The sequence below is a fragment of the Zootoca vivipara genome, chromosome 1 (genome assembly GCF_963506605.1).
Source record: "Zootoca vivipara chromosome 1, rZooViv1.1, whole genome shotgun sequence".
NCBI classification, from domain to species: domain Eukaryota; kingdom Metazoa; phylum Chordata; class Lepidosauria; order Squamata; family Lacertidae; genus Zootoca; species Zootoca vivipara.
The window spans coordinates 80,712,127-80,729,493 of NC_083276.1; the positions used below are offsets into that span (position 1 = coordinate 80,712,127).

A 17,367-nucleotide genomic window follows, 5' to 3' on the forward strand; every position below is an offset into this window, starting at 1 on the left:
TCAGAAAGTTCTTCCTTATGTTTAGTCGAAATCTTCTTTCTTGTAACTTAGAGCCGTTGCTTTAAGTCCTACCCTCCAGAGCAGAAGGAAACAAGCTTGCTCCGTCTTCCATGTATAAACCCTTTAGATATTTGAAGAGGACTATTAGTCTCCTCTTTACCAGATTTAACAAACCCAACTCCTTCAGACTTGGTTTCTAGATCCTTTATCATGTTGGTCACCCTCTTTTGCACATGTTCCAGCGTGCCAATATCCTTCTTAAAATGTGGTGCCCAGAACTGGACACAGTGCTCCACTTGGTGTCTGACCAAGGCAGAATGGAGTGGTACTACTATTCCCCTTGATGTGGACATTATACTGCTGTTGATGCAGCCTAGAATTGCACTAGCCCTTTTTTTGTTGCTGTATCACACTGTTGACTAAGTTTTGATCTACTAAGACCCCTAGACCCTTTATTTCAATATATGATTGCAGTGGCAAGACTTTTATATGAACTGAGATGGAAAAACTCATAATTACCAACAACAGAGGAATAGTTATTAAAATTATTGAACTTAGTTGAGAGTGCAAAATTGACATGTTTAATCAGAGAAAAGTCATTGTTAACATATACTAACAACTGGAAATCTCTTATAGAATTTTTGCATGAAAAAGAAAATGAATAAATGACATTTGGGTTTGAGAACTGAATATAATGTTGGTTTATAGAAGGTAGTTTTGACGGGTGTTATATTGGAGTGGATGAGCTGATATATAGCTGATAGATTAAGAATCAGAAGTTCTTCATTTTCTTAACTTTATTTTTTCTCTTTTAATCCCTTTTCTATTCCTCTTCCCCCCCCCCTTTCCCGCTCTTCTTTTCCTTTGGGTTTGTGCTTTCATCAACATTTTAGTTTTGATTTTTTTTAAAGATATTTTTAAAAGATTTTTGATTTTTTTTCCAAAAATATATCTTTCTAAATTCTAGTAAAATTTTATTAAAAATGGATACATGTGCCAAAAAAGTCAGAAAAGCAAATGAGTGTTAATTTTACTCCTTTAGCAGCATCTCCCAAATACAACTTCTCCCTTGGATTCTTCACTCATTCTTGGGAAAAGAATCCACAGTACTGTAAGCTGGAGGGGGAGCAGTAGCTGGAGGAGGAGGAGGAGGAACACAATTGCCTTCAGCGGGAGCCGCATCAACAGTGTAGGGAACATAAACCATTGCCTGTAAAACCGAAGAATAATTCATCAGAAGAAGACATGTATCACCATTGTCATAATCACCATCCTGGCAGCATTCAGGGGCTGCCACCACTCTGGTCATCATCAAGGAGGAGGGCGAGACCATCACAGAAGGGGCAGGGCCAGCGAGCAATTCTGATTGTGTGAGCATCAGTGTTAAAATATCGGGAAAGGGCTGGTGCTGGCAGATTACCAATTTGCAACTGCACTTCCTGCTCTGCAGTTCTCCAAATCTTTGGGTTTTGCTCTAAAAGTTGCATGACAGCTAAATCCTGCCTAGGCAAACTGGGACAAGGAATGAAGCCTTTGTCCCCATATTCTACTACTGCATAGTGCACTGCTGCATGTTGGTGCAATGTGAACAATGGGTTTAATTGCACAGTGCTTGGGCTCATGTCTTGAGCACATCCCCCACGTCTGGATGTTCTGAGATAAGGGTGCCAGATTTCGGCAAGAGTCAGCGCTGACGCAAGCATTTTGCAGGTGCCACTGCTGGTGCTTTGTGGCCACCCCCATGCCATGCAGGCAAGAGAGGGATGGTGCTGTTGGGGTGGCGGGGGGCAAGGGGGTAAATGAACACAAAAATGTCTGGGACTTCCTTCTTTAAAAAGATTCCTGCCCTCAAGGCAGTAGTTTGATCATTCACTCTCTGCCGAGTTTAGAGATAAACTGGGTTATTTGTTTGGGGTTCGTATTTCCTCTTAAAGAGTGTTTATGATCAACACTGGATTCACAGCACTAGACTCCAGGTATGAACATCTATCTGTGCAAGTTTACTCATGACAGAAGTCCTCAGTAAACCGGGTGTAATTTTTCTTCGTTGTATTGTTTCATGTGTTCAAGGAAAATATTCCACACACTTTAACACTTATAATCCTCTCCAAACCTCTCAACAAGATCTACTTAAACTCTAAGCAAGGTATCAAATGCTTACCGGGTCATCGGAACAGCAACTTAACTTGCACCCCAAATGTGCTAATGAGACAGCGATGGAGAACTCCAGACTGCTGAACAAGAGGAAAACAACGGCAAAACCAGTACTTAAACCCTGTGGAGCACAGAAGCGAGTAGAAAGTCATTTATCACATGCAGTTCAAAGTACTGTCAATTAAGTTTAGTTGCAACATTAAAAAGTGTCCTAGTCTCCACCTTCTATGTAACTTAACCTTCTGGGAATCAGCCTGTGAAAATCTGCTGGTAATGGTGACAATTTTGAATAATTTGATTAAGGCGTCTGCTTCACATACCTCTTGAAACGTACAATTGTAAAACCAAGGATAGAGAGTAAAGTGCCGTAGCTACTGGGGTTGGAGGGGTTAGCTGGTTTTCCCCACCCCCCACCCCCAGGATGAAGCCTCCAAAAGGGCCCCATTAAGGGTCCCAGCCTGTGTGTGTGTGTGTGTGTGTGTGTGTGTGTGTGTGTGTACGCAAATGTGCTGGGTCTTTGACCGGGTGAAATAAAGCCTAGTTTCTCCCCTGGTGAATTTGAACCTAGGCAGAGACCCTCATAGCATGCTTGTGTTTTGCAGCATCCCAAAGCAGGGCTACCAACCCAGGGTTGACACTGTTTGGTAGGCAGTGGAACCTGGAATGCCCTCACACAACTCAGAGTCATTTGAGCCTCGTTTAAAGTCTCTAATATGGGATATCTGCAAAAGAACAACCCTGTGCACATTCTCGTTAGACAAAGGAACAGCCAGTTTAAATGACTGCTTAGTGGAAAGATGTTTGCACAGCTAAGTAGCAAGCACAGAGCAGTAATAATAGTAGCACTAATAAACCTTCACTGGAGGTTTTTAAACAGAGGTGATGGATACTTTAGTTGAGATTCCCGCATCGCAGGGGGTTGGACTAGATGACTCTCAGGGTCCCTTCCAACTCTGCGATTCTGTGATTCTGAGGCTAAATTGAAGAACTTAATTTAAAAGCAAAATCACTGAGTGTGCTGATCTCAAGAGTCTGGTAGCCTGCCTCCCCATAGCCACAAAAATTCTAGAGTGCTGTGCAAATGAGGTAGAATGAAAGAAGCCTCTGTTGTGTGGGCAGAATTTCTTCGAGCAATTGGAGGATAGTTTTCAACAAAGCACTAATAATTGCTGTAAAAGGCCACACTGACTACCAGTTCCAAAAGCTGCCTTTAACTAGAATTCTAGAAAATCTGCCACCCCAAAACTTCGAAGGTAAAAAAATGTTTTTAAAAGCCCAGTAAAACAGCACCAATAAAAACTTTAAATAAGGCATATCGTTCCAAATGGCACGCAAAATCAGAGTCTGTGACCAAGGGCCACATTGTCCACAGGCTAAAGCATGTAACTCCATCTACATGATGGAGGAGGCTTTAAAGTAGCAGAACTGATGCCTAGTGGGTATTCATCTGTTTTTGAAAGAGAACAAACTGTAGAAAGCTATGGAGAAAGAACAGCTTAAGGCCAAATGGTAAAGCATTTCTGTCCAGACTTCAGAGTCTTCCAGAATGCTGGGTTTCCAAAGCTACAAACCAAAATACAAAGAAGGGACCTGGGTGGGTAGGAGAACCATGTGGACAGCTTCAACTTTGCTTGCTATTTTCACTGCTGAAGAGGCAAGCTACCTTTTAAACTAAATAGTGGCTAGTCTCTTTAGCAGTGAGAAGTGATGTGTTGAAAACAGAAAGCAAAACTGATGGTGGTTGGGATTTCTCCCTCTTTCTGGATCCTGCCCATAAAAGACATCAAACTGAATCATTGCAGTCATGGGAGGGCTTTTGTGAGTACAACAGAACATCTCCCTCTTCTTCTTCCTCTCACCCCACACCTGCAGATTTGGAGGTGGGGGGGCACATAGGGAGAGGAGACGAAGGGAAAGTTCCGTTGGGTTCACATAAATTGTTTCTCACATACTGTGGTACCTCGACTTCCGAAGGCGATCCGTTCCGCAGCGCTGTCCGGAAGTCGAAACCTTCGGATGTCGAAGCGTCCATTCTGCGCATGCGTAAAGCGCTATTTTGTGCTTTGCGCATGCGCAGACCGCACACACCGCTTCTGCGCAGGCGCAGAACGTGCACGTGGTGAAACTACTTTCGCGTTTGCGGACTTCGGAAGTTGAAACCTTTGGAAATCGAGGCATTCGGAAGTCGAGGTACCACTGTACACAGATTAGTTGGATACAGTCCAAAGTTCTGTATGGCGTTCTTTCCACTTACCTTTGCCCAATAATATTCGTAATCATATGAACGAAAAGAAAAAGGACCTACAGACAGCTCTACCAAATACAGAATGATGCCAACTAATGCCATTACAGCACTTGTGATATTCATTCCTACGCTGCATCGCACCTGAAAGAAACAAAGAATGTCATTTGTAGGCTACTAAAAATACAAAGCAAGCATAGTGTTACACGCCACCCCAGTCTCCAAGTGGTACGAGATTCCTGGGGTTCAGGCGGTTTACCTGAAACACCTGGGTTCGTGTTTCATTTAGAAATGAGTCACAGCGGAGACTGTGATGTCTTTATGATATGTGGTTTAATTATACATACAGATGTACAACCTGAGCCTGCAATGGAGAAGCTTCTAGGATTACCCTCCAAAATAATCCCATAGTACCACCTTGGATTCACACTGACATAGTGCTCTGACTCCCCATCTCTTCAGCTTGCTGTGTTTGCAAAATACAACTATTTTCCCTCCTGCTTACAACATGGAAAATGCAATCCTCCCAAAAACTGCTCTCCCAAGGCTTTGTCTTTCTACTCACCAAGCTCAGGGAGGGTGAAATATATTCGGAGTCGAGAGTGAATTTCATGCTCTTTATTCAGCTCATAGTCATCAAGGAGAAGAAGAGAAGAAGAATGGCTCTTTTCCCAAAACCATCTGCTTATATACATTATTTACACAATGGGCCTTGCATGATTGGCTACCTCAGGGCTACACCTGTGGGCCAATCAGGTTGTGGATTGACTTCTGCCTGCAGCCTGATTGCCTGCTCCTACAGGCCAATCAGGTTGCAGATTCACTTCTACCAGCCGCCTGATTGGCTGCTCCTACAGGCCAATCAGGTTGCGGATTCACTTTCACCTGGAGCTGGATTGGGTAGCTCCTGCGGACCAATCAGACTGCTGATTCTGAATCCTTTTGTTCTAGGATTCAGCTCAGTACATAACACGAGGGGCTTTCCCTATTTGCCTGCTGGTACAGAATCTCTGCTTCGTTACTGGCCTGTCTACCTGTCCTTCCCTTCCTCCCCGCCCCCACTTGATGGTTTCTGGTCAGGGAAAAACTGGTTTGGCTTGTTTTTTAGCACTTTCCTACGCATTTCAATATTCTAAGCAGTGATAAAACGTTAACATTTACTAACCCCAAGTATGAGAAGAGGAGCCCAGGTACCCCACAGACCCATAACACAAGGTTACCTTAAAGTTAAGTTATCTGATAAGAACATGAAGCTGCCCAGCTTGACTCTTCTGTGAGAGAGTTTCTAGTAGTTCTGGCAATATTTTGAATTAAGGTAACCTCCATAAAATAATTTCATGTTAGTTACTGAGCTCCTTCAAATCATGTCATTTTTGTTGTATACATGATACATATATACAACAACATCTTACTATGCACTGTTCTACCCATTTTGATGATTGAAGGAAAGTAGTTGTTCAGGAATGTTCGTCTATTGAGTTCTTAATATAAATTAAATGTCAACACAATTCCTGTGTTGAATCTTTGGGGGAGGAGGGGTAGGCAGTATTTCCCTTATGGAAAAATAATTTTTAGTTTGTTGAGCAATCAGCCTTCACAAACCTGGCACCCTCCTAATGTTTTCAGACTCCAACTCCCATCAGCCTCAGCAACTAGGCCAAGTTCTGTTGTGTTTGGAAGTAGTTGTTTCATGCCTGCTGCGGGTCATTCCGATTTGATTTATTCTTCGTGTTAGCATCCGATTAGTGAAATCCAAACCTGTTTTGCCCCCATGGCCTATAGTGGGGAATCTCAAAATTGTTATATATATATATATATTGCTTTTCGCATAAATGGATAGAATTTGCATATGCCAGTGAGGATTATCAGAAGGGGCACAGCGAATGTATAATTCTTTGCTAGAGTCCTGAAAGAAGGGCAACAGGTCCAGCTGGCAGACCCAAGTCTTCCTCTGCATTTTCCATTGGTCAAAAAGGGTCCTCATTTCAGATCAAGGCTGGGCTGGTCAAGGTGGATGTTTATGGAAACAGATGGTGGGACTTGATGGAGGCTCCTTGTTCCAGAACTTGGGCTTGAAGCATGGGCGTACCCAGGATCAAAACTAGGGGGGGCAAGGGGAGGGGCCAAGGCACGGAAGGGGAGGGGCCACAAAGTGGGCGGGAACGGCGAACCCGCGCTCCGCCGGGCTGTGCCCCTCCCTAGAAGCAGGGCTGGTGGGCGGAGGCGGAGCCCAGCCCAGCGGAGCGCGAGTTCAGCGTTCCCGCCCGCCGCGCCGTGCTCTCTGGTTCCCCGCCGCGCTTGGCCTTGCCAGAGGGCGCGACGGGGAGCTGGAGGGAGGGCGCAGCGCGGCGGGCGGGAACGACGAACTCGCGCTCCGCCGGGCTGTGCCCCTCCCTATAAGCAGGGCTGGTGGGCGGAGGCGGATCCCAGCCCAGCGGAGCGCGAGTTCGGCGTTCCCGCCCACCGCGCCGCGCTCCCTGGTTCCCCGCCGCGCTTGGCCTTGCCTGAGGGCGCGCCGAGGAGCTGGAGGGAGGGTGCGGCGTGGCGCGGCGGGAATGGCGAACTCGCGCTCCGCCGGGCTGTGCTCCGCCTCTGCCCACCAGCCCTGCTTCTAGAGTAGGGCAGCTGCCCTAACTTGCCCCGTGGTGGGTACGCCCTTGGCTTGAAGATCTACAGGGGAAGCTGTCATTATGGCCTTGGATTTGTAATAAGAAGGAAGCATGTTAACTGGCATTTCCAGGATCACAGAACAGATTAAAACTGCCACATTTCTTTCTCTCTTACCAGACAGCGAGTTGCATGTTTCTCAGCTGACACCGACAGGGATCCAGAAATAATGAACTGCACAAAACAAGGGAAAAGATGCATTTGACGCATTTAAATTTTCAAAAACAGGCCCTCTACTATGAAAAACTGGGTTAAATCAGATAACAGAACTTTTTCTCTCTTGAAGTTCACAAGTTTATCCTTCTAGGAAGAGAAGCATTATGTCATATTAGAAGCACATATATGGATAATTAAAGGTAAAGGTACATCTGACCATTAGGTCCAGTCACGGACGACTCTGGGGTTGCAGCGCTCATCTCGCTCTATAGGCTGAGGGAGCCGGTGTTTGTCTGCAGAAAACTTCCGGGTCATGTTGCCAGCATGACAAAGCCGCTTCTGGCGAACCAGAGCAGCGCACGGAAACACCGTTTACCTTCCCACCGGAAATACCTTCCCTATTTATCTACTTGGACTTGACGATGGATGTGCTTTCGAACTGCTAGGTGGGCAGGAGCTGGGACCGAGCAACGGGAGCTCACCCCGTCGCGGGGATTTGAACTGCCAACCAATACATATTCAAATAGTGGCCTTAATTCTGTAAGTGCTGTTCCTTGTGTAAGCAGAGTTACACCATCAACACAAAAGGGACATGGGGGACAGTATTAGCAAGCTTGGGGAAACCCAGTTTCAGAAGTGCAAAAAATATTTGAGGTGGGGTGGTAGGAAATGAAAAAAAGAAGAAAAAACTCAGAACAGCCTAGGGAGAACTGAGTCTGGTTGGCAACCTCAGAGTGCTGGCTGAAGTGGAATTCCCATGAAGGAGAGGGATGGAATGGAGAGTGCTGGAAGAGGGCATAGTTGGCAAGAGCCCTACAACTCCCAGTAGCCCTTGCCAGCATGCATAGCCAATAGCCAGGGATGATGGGAGAGCCACAGGTTAAACATCACTGGCTTACTTAATCCAAATGCTTTCTAGAAAAGATGCATTTAAGCCTGAAGACTAAAAACTATAAACTCAAGAAATGAAGCCTTTTCTACAATTATAAATCCTTATGTAGTGCGAGGGGAGTTTTGGGGAAGGATTAAACCTTGGTTCTTGCCCTGTGTAGCTTAAAGGAATGTGTGTTTGGCTCTCCTTTAAAGAGAAACGTTCCCCTTTTGGTTTTCCTTAATTGCTTGGATGTGATTTACTGCTCCGCCTGGAAGGAAGAAGATGTTATCTGGGTCCCAACGTGGATTTATAGGGTTAAATGTTAAATCCACTACAGCTGGGGTAATTTGGGTCCTGGGTTGTAAAAGAGCAGTCAATTGTAATTAGTCTGTTGGTCCCGGATGTATGTTATCTCAGACCTGGGAAATTAGGGAGAGATTCGTACCCCAGGGCTTTTGTGAATTAACATTCTCACAGCTGCAGTACATTGTTTTGATATGGGGAATTAGGAGATAGGTCTTTAACCATTGGATCTTGGCTGATTAAAGAATCCCTTCGATTGGTTTAAGATCACAATACCTTGTGGGATCAAAGAGGATCTATACAGTGGTACCTCGGTTTGCGACCGCAATCCGTTCTGCGGAGGCGGTCGCTCCCCAAATTGGTCGCTTGCCAAAGGCATGCTTCTGTGCGAAGTGCCGATAGAGCGCTTCTGTGCACGCGTGCGCTGCACAGATCACTTCTGCGCATCAGAGTGCTGCGGAACCCGGATGTAAACACTTCCAGGTCTGCGGTGGTCGGAAACCGAAGCGGTCACTCCCTGAGGCGGTCGCAAACCAAGGTTTGACTGTACTCCGCATCTAGAGATGCAAATGCTGTCCTTTGGCAACCTTTGTCGGATGCTAATGTCTGTCGTTGAGAGAATTACTGGAAGACTGCCAGGGTGTTAGCCATGCCCCTTGCTGGAGGGCAGGGACCTGATGGAAAGACTCTTTGATTTAATACTAAAGTGACCTTTTAGGAGTGAGTACATTAGCTAGCGATATTAAACAATGTTTTTATTTTAATTTGTATGCTTTGTAAGAAACGTGTACCCTTTTTACGGTATAAGTATTTTGTTTTACAATAAATACTGAAAAGTATTTCTTGCTTTGCCTTAATTGCCTTTGAATGAGTGAAGCTGAGTCCAGAGCCGGAACATTTGGCCTCTACTAGATATTTTGTTGTTAATTGGGTTTACAATTTGTGAGCCAAGTCGTGCAACCCAGATAAGGGTGGAAGTAGACTCCCTAAAATTTCTATGGGGTTGTACGGGCGGGGAGTGCTGGCAGCCTGTTGGTAGTTGTATTGCCAAGCTCTAGGACAGCCCCGGCTTGAGGAGCTTCTAAGAACCCCTACACCTTAAAATGAGTAGGGTGCACTTTGGGGAAAGCCTTCTTAATGACACAACTATTCTGTTACCAGTCGCCCATTCTCCACACGCAAGGAGGGATTTAGATGCAGATCAGCAAAGTCTAAATTCAAAATCGTAGGCACTGATACACGCTGTCGCTCAAAAAGTAAATGACATTCTGCTTACAAACAGTCCACCCCAGAATGGGTAACCTCCAACAGTAGCAAGAGTCAATAACCAGGTACAAAGAACAGCCGAGACACTTCCAAAGCCAATGTGTATCAAACCAATTAAGATCTGGATGGCCTGTAGGAACAAAATGCACAAAACGGCATATCAGTTTCCCTTGGGTAAATTCAAAACTGAAACACATTATCCCCACCTGATGATCCTCACCCAGTTCCCCACTGCACCTGCTAGTAAACTGAACTCTGCTCCCTCTCCATGCAAGTAGTAGGGCATAGCATACCCCCCTGCACATTTAACAAGCCATTTCCTTTACTATAGCGCATTTCTGTATGTCATTTTAATTAATATATGCATTTGTAGACACCTGTTCCCCTAACATGTGTACATTTCTTTGGCTGGAGAACTGTATCACAAAATTCAGAGAACTGCATTTTAGTCTGGATATTGTTTTGGGGAGTACAAATTTGGTTGGTTTCCAGGGAAAATGCAAACCAAACTGGTTTTCTCCCTCACCGCCCCCTCTGCCAGGGAGCAACAGTGCAATCATATGCAATATTCATTTAATTCATTGGACCTCTACGTTGGCAGATCTCAAATACACTTACCCCCAGAGTCTTGGCCTCCATTTTGACAAGTTTCTTCATCCACCCTGCTTGAGGTTGATTGTTGGGGCTTGGAACCTGCTGGCTTACATATTGTATGTATTGAAACGTCCCTGGTGGTAGGGTAACAGCACCAAGGGCCCCCTGGCCTGCTTGGCTAACACTGGCATTAGTTTGGGGAATCAGCACCACGGTTGTATTAGCCATTATCTGCAAAAAAAAAACACACACCAAAGAAACAATTTTTTAAAAATAACCACTCAGATTTGGGCAAATGTTACAAATCCCCTCCTGCTGCCACTGCTTCCCAAACACACCCAAACACAGACTCATACATGATGTACAGTGGTACCTCGACTTACGAACGACTTGACAACCGAATTTTTCGACTTACGAATGGGGCAAATGGCTGCATGCTTACGAATTTCTCGACATCCGAACGGAAACCGCGGCGGTTTTAGATAGGGTTTTTTTGACTTACGAATTTTTAGATGGGGTTGCTTCGACATACGAATTTTTCCGTTTCCAATGCATTCCTATGGGAAATTGCGTTCCCAATGGCGCTTTCGACTTACGAATTTTTCTACCTACGAAGGTGCCTTTGGAACGGATTAAATTTGTAAGTCGAGGCACCACTGTATACTAAAACTTCAGCTGCTGCCAGTGGATTGGCTCATGGGGATAAAGTCAGCAGGGCAATTGTTTGTGAGCAAAGCCTGTGCTGGCTATTTGCACTTAAGAAGGAAGTTCCTAGCCAAAAGGAGATTTAAAAAACAGTTTCCCTCTTTAAGCCCGAGAAATACATACATATATACTGTACCTCAAACGTGAAGGAAGCCAAGCCTCCTAACAGTAGCAGATGGCATGGCGTGGGGTGGGGTGGGGTGACAGCCGACAGCCAAGTTGCTACCAGGGAGAGGAGGAGGGGCACTCATTTACACCCCTGCTCACACCCTACAAACTCATGACAATATCATTAAGGACAACATCTTTTGTCTTTTTGATGTTTGAGAGGGTTATGGTATTGAACCGCAGGGACTTGGCTGTCTCCACCTCACCATGCTGTTCACCGCTGCGTCCCAAGGCAGAGACTACAACAAATCATTTTGTCTGAAACTAAGGAACAGCCGCAACAAACTACGGGCGCAGGCCTTCCTTATTCTTCAGCCTTCTCTAAAGTGTCCTAGTTTCATTTTGCATGCCATGCCATATAAGGCATTGCCTCTCCCTTGCCTTTAACATGGGTTTCGAAGACATTCACTATAGTAACACTGCAGAATGATTTCAAAAAGTTTCATAAAGTGGCAACCAAGTTAATTCTCAGGATTGGGGGGCAAGGAGGTACTATGCAGATGTTTACATAGGGTTAAAGATCTGCTCTTGACTACACTCAAGGTTCAATTTGTCAAGAGGGGGGAAGTGTACTTTAATATACGGATGAGATCCAGCCTGGAGACTCGAACTGACCATGCTTCACCTTGACTCATTCATCCCAAAATTCAGCGACTTCCCTATTGACGATAAGGTGGAAATCTACAAATCAACCAGTACAGTATATAGCAATTAGAGAAGTGGTCCTTTACCTTTTCTTGGGGGGGTGGGGGGGTGGTGTCACAGACCTCTTTGAGAAGCTGACGGAAGCTAGGCGCCCCCCCCCCAATGCAGATAAACACACACACAAAAATTTGCATGCAATTTATTTGATTGGGTTGGATTTTTCTTGGATTTTTCTTATGTCCAGTTCACAGTCTTCCAACGCTCATCAATGCACCTCATGTTCAAATCCCCACTCAGCCTTGAAGCTCCCTAGGTGACCTAGGGACATTCTTTCTCTCAGCCTTGTTGTACAACGGGAAGGAGGAGAACCACCTTCTGTACCTTGGACAAAAGGTGGTATGCAAATGTAACAAACACCTACAATATATATTTTTTTAAATGCTTTTGTGGGTACAATAGCCACTTTTGAGGGAATAATGTCTGCCAAGTGTCACACAAATACCGGTAGGTGTAGAGATGGGAGGGAATTGTGAAAAACGCCTTTAGTTTGCCTTAAAAAGGGGGGGAGTTATGCTCTCTTTCCCACCCCTGGGGGGTCTTGCGCGGTGTTTGTTTTGTATGTATCGTGTTGCGCACATGTTCACACATAGTGTTGCTGTTGTTACTAAGCACTCCTGTAAAAAAACACCCTTGGTTTCAAAGCCCTCGCAGCCCCAGCTCCCTAATCATTGTGGGTTTATTTTAAGAGCAGCTGGGGGGGTGAGCTATGCTTCACTCTTCCTCACAAATCAGAGCAGGCAGGAATATCAGTGGGCACCTACCACTGGACCAGATGTCCTCCTCCTGGACTATTCTATCTCCTGCGTCTGCTTGGCTGCGGGACCCAGAGGTCCCCAAGCCGGCCATTGCCACTGGTGTACTGTCTGGTGGAGCAGGTAGAGGAGGTGCCCTGATCCTGCTGCTCAGCCCAATGGCAGGTTGCCTGGGAACACCTGCCTTGCCCAACAGACGATGTGAATCCAAGTGAAGGATCAGGGGGGCAGTGAATTGCAAGGGGGCAGAGCTTGATTCAGGATATGGAAACACAGGACGTACATGAAACACGTTATTTGCAGTACTCTAGATAATTCTGGAACCGCAGACTGTGCCAGACAAACATGAAGAGCAGAGAACAGTTCCTGCTAGGTTCCTTTTGGGTTGTGCACCAACAGGGCTTTTTTTTCCAGCCAGAACTCAATGAAACTCTGTTCCAGCACCTCTCAGGTGGGCGCCATTGCCATTATAAGAGAACAAGGAGACGTTCATCGTGAGTTCCAGCACCTCTTTTTTCTAGGAAAATAGCACTGTATACCAACTATACCAGATTCTATTCAGGGCTTCAGAGACACGGAAGGGAAGGAGGAGTCAGCATTATTCTTGACCTAATCTAGCTCTTCTCTTGACCCATTTAAACTTTTATTAGGCATGCTGGTGCCCACACAGACCTCTAAGCATGAGGCAGGGGCATACAATAGCTTTATGTATCTTATCAGTAAAGTGTTTCTTGACCTCCCCTCCCTCCCTGTACCATGGCAGGGAAGGAAATACTGCTTTGAAAACATGGTTGTAAAGATTCGTTTCATAATTTGCATTGGCACTGTGAACTTTGATCTTAATCTTGATGGCAGTGTTGCGGTTGATGGCAGAATTGACATCCTGAAAGTTTCTAACGGGAAGAGTTTGAACAGGAAGAGACTGGATTTGTTTGTTAACTGCATTCTTCAGTTTATAATGCAGCTCTTATGAATTGTTAGGAAAGGGGCTGAGCAAGTTCCAGCTGCTCAATCCTATGCCTTTATCTCAGAATATTTTGGCGGGAACTGCTGCCTTGTATGGCACCCAGGAAAAAGGCGGGTACACTGTGTGATTTCTGTTCCTGTGGTAGATTTGAGTGTGGTTTTCTTCTGAGATTCATCCATAAGCTGCTTTGAAAGCCTTTGTGCTAAAAACCGGGATAGAAGCATTCTAAATAGTAGAACTCTAATTCTAAATATAATAATTGGAACATGTAATCCACATGGCCTAAGGATTACAGTTGTACTTTGAGAGGTGGAACTAGTGGGGAAAAGATGAAACAGTATTTTATTAAGGATGGAAGAGGGAGGGAAGGGAGGAAGAAATAGAGAGAGGGATAACTCACATTTGTGGGTGCCTCTGGGTGACACTGTGATGCTGGAACTCTGCAGCAAGAGAAAGATACCGGTACGCCTGTACAGGAGCCTTGTAAGCAGCTTTCTCTCTGCTTGATTTACAGCAGGCACTTCCAACAGGTAGATTGTGATCTAACAGTAGATCACTGGATGTCTGTGGTAGATCACTGCTAGATCAATGGCACCCCTAAAAAAAAAAACTCACCCAAAATTTTCCTCCTCCCTAAAAAAAGCTGAACTATGACCTGAAGCTCTAAACAAAAATAGGCCTCCCTCCCTCCTAAAAGAAGCTCAACAAGTGTGACCTAACCCCCCCAAAACAGGGCTTTCCTTCCTTAAAAAAACTCAACAGCTTTGACCTAAACCCCCCAAAAGGGGGTAGATCACTCCCAGTTTTTAACTCTGTGAGTCGATCAGAGTCTCTTGGGAGGTGGCCACTCCTGATTTACAGTATACAGATGCAGGAGGAGGGGCAGACTGGAACACCACTGCTTTTTATAAACATCACTGTGTCTATTAAAGCTACAGCCCCCCTTTTTCTTATACAGCTGTGTTCCCACCCCCACCCCAGCAAGCGGAGACCAAGCTGCTCTCACTAAAGCAAAGAGGGGGAAAGTGCTGGTTATGGTCTTTAAAATACATTAATTTTTTGCTTCTAGGGGGGGCAGCTGCCCCCCTGCCCCCCTGCCCCTCTGCCTACGCCCATGCTTCCACATGCCTGATAAGCTAATGCAAACCCCCTCCACACAAATATATTTGACCAACCCTGTTAAAGAAGAAATACCCTGAACATGTGCGGTTGTATAATTTTTTTTAAAAACCACATAGTACCAGAAAGGCAACACGAATAAAATGGCATTTGATTCTGCTGCCCTGGTGCTGCATATGCTTATTTGGGAATATGCAAACCATGTTGTTGTAGGAAAGGATTGTTTATTTTAAAAGTAAAAATAGTAAAATGAACTTCTGTAACCATAGACATGCCTGGATAATAAATGTTGTTTTAAAATGAAGAAAGGGTAAATGCAGTATCCATTGGCATGCCCACAACACTCAAGGTCCTGGGTCTCTGTGCCTTGGCCTCCATAATCTGCTACTCTCCAGGTCGGGGGTCCCCAAACTAAGGCCCGGGGGCCGGATGCGGCCCAATCGCCTTCTGAATCTGGCCCACGGACGGTCCGGGAATCAGCATGTTTTTACATGAGTAGAATGTGTCCTTTTATTTAAAATGCATCTCTGGGTTATTTGTGGGGCCTGCCTGGTGTTTTTACATGAGTAGAATGTGTCCTTTTATTTAAAATGCATCTCTGGGTTATTTGTGGGGCAAAGGAATTCGTTCATTCCCCCCCCCCAAATATAGTCCGGCCCCCCACAAGGTCTGAGGGACAGTGGACTGGCCCCCTGCTGAAAAAGTTTGCTGACCCCTGCTCCAGGTGATCATTGGGGGGGGGCTTGGGCCTTGGGGGAGCTGGATCTTAGCCCTGAGATTCAGCCCTACAGTTTTGTATTCCTTTCCTTTCTTTTAACCCCTAGCTAACATTACTGAAATGTTAAGAGCCTTTGTCTGAGAAAGAACCTTTGTCTTAGTAAGTGTCCCTTACCAAGAGAAAGAACCTTTGTCTCAGTAAGTGTCTCTTAGTTAGATTATGGAATGAACAAGTGACATCAGAAATGGTCTCAAACCATCTAGCTCTGGGCTTTTTCTGATGCAACAACCACTTCATATATTTAAAGTACTCTTATATCCAGTCAGAGCACATCAGAGCACAGTTCCGGCACTTCTCCGGTGACTTACTGTAAGAACTTCAAGATGAGTTCTGGCACCTATTTTTCTTGAAAAAAAGCACTGCTTATATCACTTTAATAATCATGGTTTCCTCCAAAGAGTCCTGGAAAGTATAATTTGTTAAAGACAGGGGTGGACTTTGGTAATACGGAGCCCTGAATGAGGACAAAAATTGCCCCTTCCTCAAACAATATATCTTATTTTCACAATTATTAATTTTGGTACAGTTGTTTTTTATGGATATTCTCAGCTGGTATCCATATAAATAAAGATATTATTATTATTAATCTCCACAGCTTGGCACCCTGTGCAGGGGAACCACGCGTACCACCCTCAATTTGGAGCTGTTAAGGATGCTGAAACTTGTTAGGAAACCCTTCACAAAGCTAGAATTCCCAGCACCCTGAAGAAATTACAGTTCCCAGGGTCGGGGCGGTGGGGGTGGGGAGCCGTAACTGTTAAAGTGGTATAAGAGCATATTAATTGTATGATGTGGTTGTGGCTGCTATTCCTCTCTAAGCAGAGATGCTTGAGAGAGAGGAGGAGGAGAAGCTTGCCCAGGGCTTAATTTTCCAAAGAAAAGACTTCCACACACCGTGGCAGGGATAATTTAAAAAAGTGCCTTCTGTTCCTTGTCGGGGTTCAAGAGGGGAAAACTCTCTGCTCATGTTCAGCAGAACCATTTTATTCTTTCAAGCCTCTCCCAGTTGAGGCCTGGATCAAATCAAACACTGTCCCCAAATTGAATTAACTCTGTCCAAAAGTACTTACGTTACACTCCTTGATCTGCTCGTCCTCGTCCTCGTCCTCGCAGTGTGAGTCTCCAGGTATCACCAGGTAGAAATGAGAAGTGAAAGCAATAGTGTATAAAAGGGGTGTTTACACAGCACCAGACTCTGACTCATCCCCTTTCTTTCCTTTTGTCTCATTCCACTGTTGATTACTCTACAGTACTCTGGACTTTTCCCATTTCAGATATTTACCTCGCTCCTGCCAAGGAACTCCGAAATAACTTTCTGTCTTCTGTCTTGGCTTGCCTTTGTACTCTGCATTGAGACTGTCCTGCATGTGTGGTGTGTGTGTGTGATTTGTTTAATCTCAGGTGTTCCTTTTCACCTCCCAGAGAGATCTTCCAAACTTGTACAAAATGCTCGTTTTGGACTACCGTGGAGCTAAGTGAATCTCTTAAATCCTGTCTTTTAGTCCTACCGTAGGCCGCTTCCACACCATGCGTTTAAAGGATTACTGTACCACTTAACAGTCATGGCTTCTAAAGAATTCCAAGGACTGGAGTTTGCTAACAGTGCTGAGAGTTATGAGGAAACCTCCTACTTCCCTTATAGTAGCTCTGTGAGGGAAATAGGGGTCTCCTAACAACTCTCAGTACCCTCATTTCCCCCCACAGAGCTAGATTCCAGACCCTCCAAGTGTCCCTATTTTCCAGGGACAGTCCCAGATTTACAGCTGCTGTCCCAGTTTCTGACTGGATCCCAGGATGTCTCTATTTTCATCAGAGAAATGTTGGAGGGTATGGAGTATCAGACCCCCCAAGCCATCTGAAGGCAGTTCAGTGTAGGGAGTTTTTAAAAAATGTTTAATGTTTTATTACATTTTTATA

General features: G+C 45.1%; 1 protein-coding gene across 1 annotated transcript; it reads right to left on the bottom strand.

Annotated features, from left to right (window-relative positions):
• Positions 1 to 558: 558 nt before the first annotated feature.
• LOC118089452 (membrane-spanning 4-domains subfamily A member 8-like) lies at positions 559 to 16,621 on the bottom strand. The gene is made up of 7 exons (XM_035124150.2): positions 16,521 to 16,621; positions 10,281 to 10,487; positions 9,673 to 9,792; positions 7,181 to 7,237; positions 4,409 to 4,540; positions 2,162 to 2,275; positions 559 to 1,210 (listed from the first exon to the last, which is right to left on the bottom strand). The coding sequence occupies exons 2-7, from the start codon at positions 10,482 to 10,484 to the stop codon at positions 1,079 to 1,081; spliced, it is 759 nt and encodes a 252-aa protein (XP_034980041.2). The 5' UTR covers positions 10,485 to 10,487; positions 16,521 to 16,621; the 3' UTR covers positions 559 to 1,078.
• Positions 16,622 to 17,367: the final 746 nt, after the last annotated feature.

Excerpts from the sequence above, each read along its gene's own strand:
- LOC118089452 (XM_035124150.2), bottom strand. The coding sequence starts at position 10,484 with ATGGCTAATACAACCGTGGTGCTGATTCCCCAAACTAATGCCAGTGTT. Across the intron at positions 9,793-10,280 it reads TGGAGGCCAAGACTCTGGGG|GCCATCCAGATCTTAATTGG; the intron begins GTAAGTGTATTT and ends TTGTTCCTACAG. Across the intron at positions 2,276-4,408 it reads ACGAATATTATTGGGCAAAG|GGTTTAAGTACTGGTTTTGC; the intron begins GTAAGTGGAAAG and ends TGTGCTCCACAG.